Consider the following 11442-nt stretch of genomic DNA (forward strand, 5'->3'; position numbering starts at 1 on the left):
TTATTAGTACTAGCTGCAGATTTATCTGAGGACATGTTCCGTGAGCTTACCTAAGCTTTTGATGGAAATACTGAAAAATATGACTCCGAGTACCAAACTGTAGGATACTTTGCTCATTACCAACTGGAACTCAAAGCACTGATTTTACTACACTTTTACTGTGGTGGTAGAGCCAATTTACAATGCGTCTAACAAACTGTTCTTACAGTCCATCCTGTCTCCGCTTTCATAGGGAATCCTTTTGGGGACAGCGTCAAAAGCCGTCCTGAAGGCCAGGTGTCCATTGTTTTCCTTCTGCCCACTCAACATACCATGTCATGATAGCAGGCAATCAAGTTGGTCAAACATGATTTTTCATGTAACTAGTCTGAACTAGTTATTCCTGATTGCTTTCATGTGTTTAGAGATGGATTACAAAGAGACATGCTTTACAGTCTTTACAAGGATCAATATGGCCTAAAATTCCCCAAGTCCTCACTTTTCTTAAGATGGGTCTAGTGTTTGCCACTTTTGGTTGCAAGGTATCTTCCCTGATAAGCACAGGTTTTTTCAGAGACAGCAACATTGCAGCCATCTTTTTCAGTGGCCTTGAATGAGTGCCATCCATCTCCACTATCTTTAAATTTGTCTCAGTAATATCCTCTTTCTACTGCATTATTGGGGGGTTGTCTTTTTACCAAAATGCATTGATCAACACAGAGGTGTAAGATCAGGCATTATCTGTGAAAACCAAGACAAAAAAATGAAGTCTACTTCAACTTTTTCTGTATCACCTCTCACTAAGTTTTCTGCCTCAACAAACTCACATTTTACCTTAACATTACTTTGCAACTAATTTCAGGGTCTTGTCTTGCCATCTTTTAGGTCCCTGACAACTTTTAGCTCAGACTAAATATTGTTCTTCACATTGTCCCTAAATACCAAGAAAGTGTACCATAAATGTGGTTTTGGGGCTGTTTTCTTTCCACTGTCCAATGAGAACTGTATGTTCTCATTGCATTTCAGTTCATAAGAAAGTTTCCCGTTTAGCCAAAAGGAGAGCTAGTGTCAGGTCTTAGGCCAGTCAAGTAGCTGCATTAGACTGCACTGGACCTTGGTGTTCCAGTCATGACTTCCTGACTTGTGAAGCTAAAATGAGAATGGATTTCCATAGACTGATGCACAAAAATAGTTTCTGTGGCTTCATGGTGCATTTCTGTAGGCAGTCTGCTGAGGAAACATGAAAATTAAAATGGGAAACAGTGGCAGATAAAATCTGAAGAGTTCAGGTTCTGGTAGGGGCCCACTCGATTTTTTTGTCTTCTTTTCTCAGTCAGTGTTAGAGAACTTCTCTCTCCTTGGGAGGGGGGAGGAATGAGTGTTTATTTTTAAGCCTTTGACTTCTTGGCCTTTTAAGCTCTTTATTTTTCCAAGATTTTGCCATCAACCTTAAGACTGGTCATGTAGTAAATTCTATCATTGACTGAAAATAGCACCGAGCTGCAGAATAGTATTGCAAGCTTCTTCTTTTTTTTCATCCCTCTGAGCAGAATTATTTTGTGAAATGTCTACACTCGTGCATACACAACCAGTGGGAAATTTTGTTGAATCCGTTGTCAATGAAAAGAGCACTGGGTTAAATATGTCACCTAGTAACTTTATGCAACTACGTAGATCTACAGATGTTTTTATCCAATGATTAATTTTAGTTTAATTATTGGTAAGATAACAATTTTGAATATTAGAAGTCCATTAACCAGAACTCCCTGTTCTTTCAACTTCTTTAAAATATCATTGCTATGTTTGTGTTTGAATAATGAATAAAATAATATTAATTATTTCAAAAATACATGATGCAATTGAAACACATATTTTAAAATATTCTGAAGAAATTAACTCTATTACTAAATGATAAATGAAAAAAAAAATAAAAATTATGTGATTGCTTCAGAATGCATTAAGAAACTCCCTTTCAACACAGGCTTAGAGGAATGAGTCAAGAAATCCTGGAAAAAATCTCTCATAGCAGTAAAGACCAAACCAAAACCACCATGGCTAATCTTCAACATCCGAAGACACTCATTCTGACTGACTACTGTGTACTACTGTGTATCAAGTTTTTAATTCAAAACACCGATTTTATACCTGAGCTAAGTAAAATGAGATTCCTATGTGTCTTTTTTATTTCTGAAAAATAGGAGAGAAAATAGATTTGCCCAATTATTCATTCTTTCTGGAGTTAAAGTTAAAAGGGATTGTTCTATTTCTAACTTATTTTCTCTGGATCTGGTCTCACAAATGAGATAATCCCAGAGAGGTTTAGCTTTGAAAGCAAAAGCAAATGATTTGACTTTCCCTGAGTTTGTGAGCCAGGATTACCTAGCAATTAAAGAATTAAGCTAGCAGACCAGTTTGTTCTTAGATTTGCAACTAATGTATTTTGGTAATCCAGTGCAAATAATTTACTCCTCTTCAGTTTATCACTTCACAAGGTGATATACTTACACATTTTGCTGGTGTTGTATTTACATATCTATACTTGCAATTTAGACCTTTCTACATGATGTTTGAACAGAAGTCAACATAAAAAGACAGAGTAACAAAATAATATTACTTTCTACAACTCACTCTAGTGTTGACAAAACGTGTCATAGCCAGGACCCTGTATTTATGTGGGTAGCAGTTAATATCTACAGGTCTTCTTTAAGTGTTTACATAATTGCATTCAAGGTCTGAGGCTATTTTAAAGACAAGGATGAAGTTGTCCATGATTCACCATGTCCTTTGTGCAGATGAATTGATGCTGGTTTTCCTCATTGTTAGCCTGGGGAAAATCCCTAAAGGGGAATGAGACTTTGTTATTTAGTAATTCTCTGAAGTTGGGCAAATTCAAAGCAAGGATGACCTGGGATAGGACATGAACAAACTGCATTGAGATCAGTGAATTTATAGAATAGGTGGACTATGAATTCTCATTCCCCACTCTCTAGCCTTGAACATACGCTTGGGTGCATTTTTTTATTTACTGTTTTCTTTCAAAATTTACTACTTGTATATAGTTTCATTTGCTATCATGCCCTCAAATCACTGAGTCCATGAGTAGCACTATGATAGTTGCTACAACTTTTAGGTTCAGTCCTGCTATGTTATATTTTCTCTTCACTAGGCAGAATCTGGAATTTGAAAAATTAAAAACATTTTCAATGCCATGACTCCTGGGCTTCATCTGTATGTTATAGTCTTGCCAGAACTAGCTCTATCTTCCTACTAAGTTTCCAGACCTGCTGGTGCAGTATGAAAGGGTTCACCTTCCCTCCACACCGCCATCATCAAGGTAGCATGTACTCGCTATTAGTGCTTCCCATTCTCCAGCTAGGCTATGACTCTGTTTAGCTCTTTCTCCTTTTAAAATACACATTTTTTTTGTCATGAAATGCTTGTGAATTCATCTTTGTCTCATCTTCTGGTAATGAGTAAAGAGTCCAGTAATGTCTGGGCTTTCCCTCTTACTAGTCACAGCAGAAATATAAAGCAAGATTCAGTCCATGTCTGGAAGATCTTCTAATCTAATATATAATGGAAAGCAACATGTTTGTGATAAATTAGAAGGCATAGCACAGGAAAGTCTCCCCTTCCTCTTCATACTGGGGAGGGAATGGGAGAAACACTTCAACTCCACAAAAATCATGTCTGGTCTTCTTCCTTGATAGTTATGACTAGGCTAGCACTTTCCCAGGTGTTAACATACTCAACTGCTCCTTATGTAGTTCCAAAAACCCTTTACTCATTCATGATGATTATTACCTTATAACTCCTTCTATTCCTATTTGACATATTGTTCTGTTTGTGCTTTCCATTTGCAAACAGAAATAATGCTTATTCAGTCCACATCTATCAAGGACATTGATATGACAGCTGATAAAATATGAGAAACATTTTTAAATCTCATATGAAATTTTTAAACTTATCTTTAAATCATGGCTTATTTACCGTGGGGGAAAAGTGAATCACTAAGCAGCAATAAGTAAATGTTATTCATAATATTAGCTGCTTTTAATACATTGAATGCCAGTGAGATGGAAATCCAGTGGGAAAGATACTATGTGATATTGTAATTGGAGACTATTGTCATAAATATGCACAAAGACAAAAGCTGTTAAGAGGGACTATTAAGGAAGGAAGTTCCATATCCTTAGGAGAATAACAAAACCAGAAGATAGCAAGGCAATGGATGGTTGAGAAGCTTGGCAAAGGAGACTTGTTTTTTAGAGATGAGTTTCAGTTCAACAAGCAGTTCAGCCTCCTTGCCGGTTGCAGGACATGCACCTGTGAACTATAAAAAACATCTGGTAACTCCAGCTCTAAAAAAATAAAAGGGAAAAAAATAAAAGGTAGAAGATCCTACTTGGTATGTGTACTGTCATGATAAGACCTAAAGCTGAGTAGGTCAAAAGACAAAATGGTTCACTTGACCAAAGGTGCTCCCACCAAATGAAAAAACGGAACCTACATATGGGATTCTGGTAATGAACCTTAGTCCACCAAGATTCATTCTGTTGATATATAAGGTTTATTCTGTTGATATATAAGCAAAGTCTTCACATGACAAGAGTTTTCAGACTGACATTTCCCTGCATTTTACAAATTTTGAAAAATGGAAGAGAAAAAAACATTAATCAATGGCTCTAGTCATAATTATATAACAATAAAATTAAATAATTGTAATAGAGATTTGGAAAAAATCTAGACTTCTGGATAAAGAACATATATTCTATTGCATTCCATTTCCACAAACAATATTTATAAAACAAAATCGAGATGAAAGAAGCTATGTTTAAATAACATTAGATTTTTTCATGCATGATGATAAAAAGCCAGGAAATTCAAAGTTAAGTTTGTCATTCCAACCTTAATACATGTCCTGTTCTCCATCGCTCCCACCCCTAAGGTTATGATTAAGGAAAAAGCATCATTCATAAAACTTTGCAAGCATGATGAATCACATCACACCCTAACCACAGCTGTTCATTTCATTTGTCTATGATTTACCCAAGGTTACAAACTTTTTCTTCATCGTTTGGTCCCAAATGGGGAAATATCAACAGTTACTTCTTTAAAGTCTTCAAATGGTGTGTAATACCACTGTAAATAGAAATGAACTGCACTTTACTGGCAGAACATACCTAGTTTTATTACATTTTTCCCAAAATATTGATTTTTCCTAATGATTTCCTGTGTCAGGGAATAATGATGTTACCGAATGTCATATTTTTGTCTGGGAGAGCCAAATTGTGAAACCTGATCTTTGTAAGTAGGTGTTTGTATTCAAATTGGAGTCCTATTAAAGGCAGGCTGTGACACAGGAATGTATTAATACAGTCAGATGCACGTAGGATCAGTGCCTGAAATTACTGATAGGACCAGACTGTAAAGCTCTGACTCACTGGATACATTTTGGTTTTAAGAACAGAACTGGTCCCTCTGTTGAACTTGTATACTGGACTTCACCTGCTTTGTGAGGAGAGGTTTCTCACGTATATCATCAACATAAGGAATAAAGTTAATTCTTATACTGCCTATACAGTTAAACTATTTAGGAAAAAAAGTTGCAGAGTATCCTTACAGAATCAAATTCTAGTCACTGCACCCAAATATAACTGGTTGTTTCTCCCCCCCTTACTCTGCATATATACCTTACTGGATTTCGGTTTTCTTTTTTTAGGTCTTTTTCATAGACTGTTAATTCTAGAGCTAAGTTTCATCCCACAGAACTGAAGCAAGTATCTCCAAGCTCCTCGGACAGTCCATCTGGGGAGACAGACTTCAAGTGGATTGCAAAGTTCACTACACGTGCTCACATCTCTGCAACACTCAGGATGTCTCCTTGATAACTTGATACTTGGATAAGATTCAGCAGTTAGATAACATGAGCCCACTTCTAGTATCCATATTAATTTCCTAACTGATGGAGTCAATCAATTCTTTAAGCACATGAGACTGGGGAAGTCAAATTGAAAAAACCTTGTCCTCACCTTGTACACTTCACCTACTTCCAACATACCAAAGGCTTTGCCAGCTCTTTCATCCATTAAGGCACTGCTTCCTCTGGTCTATATTAGCTTTGGCATCATTGACCTCCTCCTTTCTGATTTTGTTGCACCCCACTCAAAAAAGTACTGACCAGTTCATTTTATACTTTTTGTTAGGCCTCCTTCAGCTTCACAAGTGACTCAGACCTAAAACCTTTGAACATGAACTCTATCACAGTCCAATGTTCACTGCCTATTTAACTGCATAATGCATTGAAACATTTGAGGTCTTCTTTACTCTTTCAGAGATATCACATTCAATCACATTTTGCTATGCTTTCATCTGAGTACTATGGCATTCCTCCGGCATCCCAACAACCAATATTACATTAGCTTTGCTTAAATAGTTCATTTTTGTATTAATTCATTGGTGGTGCCCATAGTGTCTTCCTCTTCACTGACTGAGCAAGTGTCAGGATAAGATATTGTTTCTAACTCTTCCTATTCCCTTGCAAGCTGGTCCCATCTCCACACATATGTACTGCACTGTTCTGGTCTGGTCTGTCTTTTCCTGTGTGATAATGTGGACAATTATAAGCACAGGCACACAGTGCACACAGTTATAAAAGGAGTAAAACTATTTCCATAGAAGTGTTTTGAGTTAAAATGCATATTAACTTTGTTCCCGCTAGTACAAATGGTATTTGATTTTTTATGTAGGGACACATGTTAAGAGACAATGATTTTCAAAACTGCTCACAACTGAAACAAAATTAAGGGCGGACAGAAGAGGACAGAGATAATAGATCAGAAAAGCATCAAGAATCATGTTATATATATTTCTGAAGAAGAATAATTATGGCAATAACCTCACAGGAGTTTGAAATTGTAGCCATCAGTGCTTAACATCTCTAAGCATCCTGTGATCAAAATTTTATTCATAAACAAGTGAAATGAAAAGATAGGACAAGAGATGGGTGAAGGAAGGTAAACAATCATAGGGTAAAATGCATTCATAGTTAAAACGAATCCAGAACAGACTTCAGAGCACCTAATCTGGTCTGAGATTTCAGAGTAGTAAACCCTGAACTCGCCTCTTAAGACAGTTCATCCTGCTTCTCCTGCATTGATGTATTATCTGTGCACTGAAAACCTGTCTCTTGCAGCATTGGATACATGTTATGCATCTCCTCACCTCCATACTTCCCCCAATGTGATAAAAATCAAGAAATATGAAGAAAAAGTCTGAAAACATGCTACAAATCACAGTTCATTGACCTCATTATATATAATCTAAAATAGTCAATATAAGAGAAAAATCTATATTTTAGCAAAAATATGAGGGGAAAAAAACAGGATACAAAGCAGAAAAAAAATTTAGTTTGACCAGATGATTCCCCTTGGCAATAAGTCTTCATTTTCTGCTAGGACCTCCCAGTCCTGTTTCAGTCCTGTCTTTAGTGCTTCCTTTAAGAATTCAGCGATAGGCACACCATGCATTAATCTTTTATGGTTCATGTTATATCATTTCGTGATGCAATATTAACTCAAAAAGCTTTTCCCTTTATGTTCTTGCAGTATAGAACTCTTTCAGTTGCTGTTATCCTTGTAGTTTGTGCCCTGCAAAAATCTGAAACTAGAGATGTGAGCAAGAGCTTCTTTCTGAACAGACCTTGTTGAAGGGCTGCTCTATCCTCTACTAAATGCCAGTTTCACACACAACAGTGAATTCATGTGAAAACTGACACAGCGCTAATGAATTCACATTTCTCCATTCATTTCATTTTATTATCTGAAGTATTTGAATTTTCCCGATAATTTTGAATCCTGTAGTCGCACATCTTTGCTGTTATTTACCCTTAATTTATACCTCCATGTCTTTAAAAGAAATACTTGTCATCTCACCTAAAAGGAGTTACATTTCTTTGAGGGTCAATCATAAAAATATATCTGATCTTTCTTTCACTGAGTACTCTTATATAAAACACTTAACATTTAGTGTTCGACCTACTTTTGGATTCTCTCTAGGCAACACCTCTCTTAACAGATATTTTACAGCTCCTCTTTACCTTATTATTTCTTTCACCAAGGGCTTTACCATACCATTTGTGTTACAAATAAGCCCGTCTCTGAGCTGCTCTCTCCTTGCTCGCCGAGAAAACCTAGCGCTAATAAGAATACAGGCAGTCACCCTGTTTTTCGCCTTTTATCTGAGCAGGGGCTGTAGTGGTGGTGCGACAGGATGGGGAGAGGTGGCTTGTTGGCCCGGAGGAGGGGGCCGCCGGGTACTTGCAGTGCCGGCACCGCCGCGGGGAGGTCCACCCTTCTCCGGAGCTGTCCAACGTACCTGCGCCCCGCGCACCTTCCGCGGCCCCCGCGCAGCCCTGCCCGGCCCCGCCGCTGGAAGCCCGCGGACCCGGGGGGAAGCGGGGAGGGGAGTGACTTTCCCGCGGCATCTCTCCAAGGAAAGGGGATGCGTGGTTCGCTCACTGAGCTGTAAATGACGGCAAATCCCGGTACGCGGCGGGAAATGTTTACTGTCCTGTAGTCAAACAGGAAGTATTTTTTGCGGAGAGGGATCCTTCGGCCTCCCCCACCCACCTCCTTTGATCTGGTGGGCTTTGAACTCCCCTTAGAAATTAGAGACTAATTAGTCCCAAAGCGAGAGTGACAACACTGCATGACAAAGGCGAAGATTAGGCTTTAAGAATGCAGTGCAGGGGTGATGGGTAGCCACTCCTGAGACAGCTGTGTGCACAAATCGCGTGCCAAAGAAAATCGATCCGATTCGACCTGGGTATATCTGACACTGCCAGGGATTGCCAGGACCGGGCTGTTTATTTAGAGAGAGTCTGTGGTGCGGGAGGGTGAAGACACAGCCACTCTTACAGTCTCCCAAGACAAAAGCAAAACAATCCCTAGAGTCCATCCTCAAGGAAACCTTGATCAAAGAAAGGTATTCAGAGGTATCGGGTGTGCGGGTAGGTGTGTTCATGTGCGTTTCACGCTATTTTGCGGTACGTATCCAGCATTATTAGTTGATTACTCTGTGCACTGCCGGTGACCGGGGCGGCTCTACCAAAGGTGTGAGAGCAACTGCTGCCCTGAACCGGACCAGCTTATCGTCTTCTCATGGGCAGGAGAAGGGAGTTTCAAAACAAGTGCTATGAGATTACCTAAACCTAAAGGAGCTGTACGAAGCAGCCTTTTACTGGAAAGGTGTTTGAACTGTGATTGAAGGGTGTTTAGGGGGAATGGAGTGACGATTCCAATAGTTACTACTGGGAATGCAATATCGGGTCCCCTACAATGCTTACTTAGGCTAATGGAGGTCCTGTCATTCAGTTCCCATTGCACTGGGATACAGGGTAAACATTCCGCAGTGACCTTCTGCGTGCAGGTCTCCTCTTCAGGACATCATTAAAAGCATACATGCATTTGCCTGACACCAGTTGTCAGGCTGGCTTTCAGGGTTCAGAGATCCCGAGAGAAAGCAGGAAAACAAGCTCAGTGGAGACCCGGCTCTGCGGCTGCTGGCTTTAAAGAGGCTGAAAATCATTTGGTTGCGGGTATGTAAGAAGAGACAAAAGTGCTCAGCAGGTAAGAGCGGAGGGTTTTGCCAAGAAGGAACTGTCCTTGATCGCTGTGACAGGATTGACTCGCTGGGGACTCCTCTCTCGGGAGCGTCCACGTGTCCCTGAGGGGATTGCCTGTCTCTTCTCATCAGCATCACGGCGAGAAATTTTACAGCAACTCTTTCTAGTCCTGCTAATCCTGTTATCCGGGGGGTTATAAATATTAACATCGCTGGGGATGGGGGACCAAATTAAGCCCTCTCTGAAGTAAGATGTCAGCCAGCCTCTTCCCAGCCCACCAGCTCCCGGGGCTGCTTGATGAGTTTCACGGCAGAGCCCCGCAAGTGCCCTGTCCGGAGAGACTGCTTGGCGCCTCGGTGCTGGATTTTGTGGCCGACCTGTCCCTGGGAGCCTCCCAGGGACCCCCCGGGGTCGGTCCGGGCCTGGGACTCTGCGACGTCACCGCCGGCTCCCCTTTCGGCGACAGAGCCCTGTCGCTCCGGGAGGGGATGGCCCGGGGGCTGCCCCTGGCTGCCTTCGGAGATGGAGATCCCGAGGACGAAGAAGAGGAGGAGGAAGAGGAGAGGATGCGTAGCGCTTCCCTCCTGGATAGACCCAGGAGAAAGCGGGTCATCACATACGCCCAGCGCCAGGCTGCCAATATACGGGAGAGGAAGAGAATGTTCAACCTCAACGAGGCGTTCGATCAGCTGAGGAAAAAGGTGCCCACCTTCGCCTACGAGAAGAGGCTCTCCCGGATAGAGACCTTGCGTCTGGCCATAGTGTACATCTCCTTCATGACTGAGCTCCTGGACGGATGCAGCAGGCAGGAGGCGAGTTAAGGAGCGCCTGGGCCCGGCGGGGCGCGGCACCGGGCAGGTGGCCTCGGCATCTCCCTCCTGGGGACGCAGAGCTGTGGCTCCTACCTCGGCTTCTCACATCGCAGCCAGGACCGTGTAGGTGTGGGATGCAAAACCAGGAGTGTTTGGAGCAGCGTGCGCTCGGGTCGGGGGGAGGAGCTGGGGAGAGGATGGATGGAGAAGCTCAGTATATCGTAGATTTTTTAATATATGTAATTTTTGTAAAGGGAAGGGGGGGGAAATGAAGGTCCGAGGCCCTTTTGTTTGTGCTACGTCGCCTGCTTGCTTTAAAATATTTCCAATTTGTTGTTTTGGAGGAAGACTGGGCTGGGGCAGTGGAGCCCTTCCAATGTGTGAAACAGGTTTCCAGAAGGTTCGGTTCCTGCCCAGTTTCCTGCCAGGGAAATCTCGGCGTGTGCATTTTAACCCAGTACTTTCTGTTTTTTAAAAAATAAACAACAACTCCCTTTTCTTTGAAATCCAGCCTGCCAAGTCCACGCCGTGTGTCACGGGGCCAGGGAAGCCGAACATCTGGACACAACCGCTTGTTGTCACGACTTTTTTCCCGGGACCAGCTCTGTCCTTGCGTGTGGGCAGCCAGCTCCGTGGCTCGCACGGAGCAGAAGCTGACAGAGCAGTGCCCAGCCCGGCCTGGCCCGGCCCGTCGGGGCCGAGGTGCAGCGGCTGGCCGGGATGCCTCGCAGCCTTCCCGGCACCGGGGGGCCCGGCCTGGGAAGCCGTCTGCGCCCTCCTGAGGGAGCTAACATGAGAGCCTGTGGGCTCTGATTTTGGGGAGGTCAAGCTGAGACATTTTGTATCTCGCTAGAACCCCCCCACACACACACACATACACCAAGAGGGTTTAATTGCTGCAAGGAATAAATATAAACTAGTTCTAAAAACATGGAGCTCGAGGAATGGGGGAAACCCGGCCCGTACATACCCTGGGGACCTGGACAGGGTCACGCCGGAGATCGTGTTTTAGTGTTACCTACTGAT

General features: G+C 42.0%; 1 protein-coding gene across 1 annotated transcript; it reads left to right on the plus strand.

The window, feature by feature from the left end:
• The first annotated feature begins 9855 nt into the window (after positions 1-9855).
• FERD3L (Fer3 like bHLH transcription factor) lies at positions 9856-10425 on the plus strand. Its single transcript, XM_008920376.1, has one exon. The coding sequence runs from the start codon at positions 9856-9858 to the stop codon at positions 10423-10425; it is 570 nt and encodes a 189-aa protein (XP_008918624.1).
• The last annotated feature ends 1017 nt before the right edge of the window (positions 10426-11442 follow it).

Source organism: Manacus vitellinus, unplaced genomic scaffold (genome assembly GCF_001715985.3).
Source record: "Manacus vitellinus isolate BGI_N305 unplaced genomic scaffold, ASM171598v3 scaffold_3_pilon, whole genome shotgun sequence".
Lineage (NCBI taxonomy): Eukaryota > Metazoa > Chordata > Aves > Passeriformes > Pipridae > Manacus > Manacus vitellinus.

Bases quoted from the DNA above. Each gene is read 5' to 3' on its own strand.
- FERD3L (XM_008920376.1), top strand. From the start codon at position 9,856: ATGTCAGCCAGCCTCTTCCCAGCCCACCAGCTCCCGGGGCTGCTTGAT.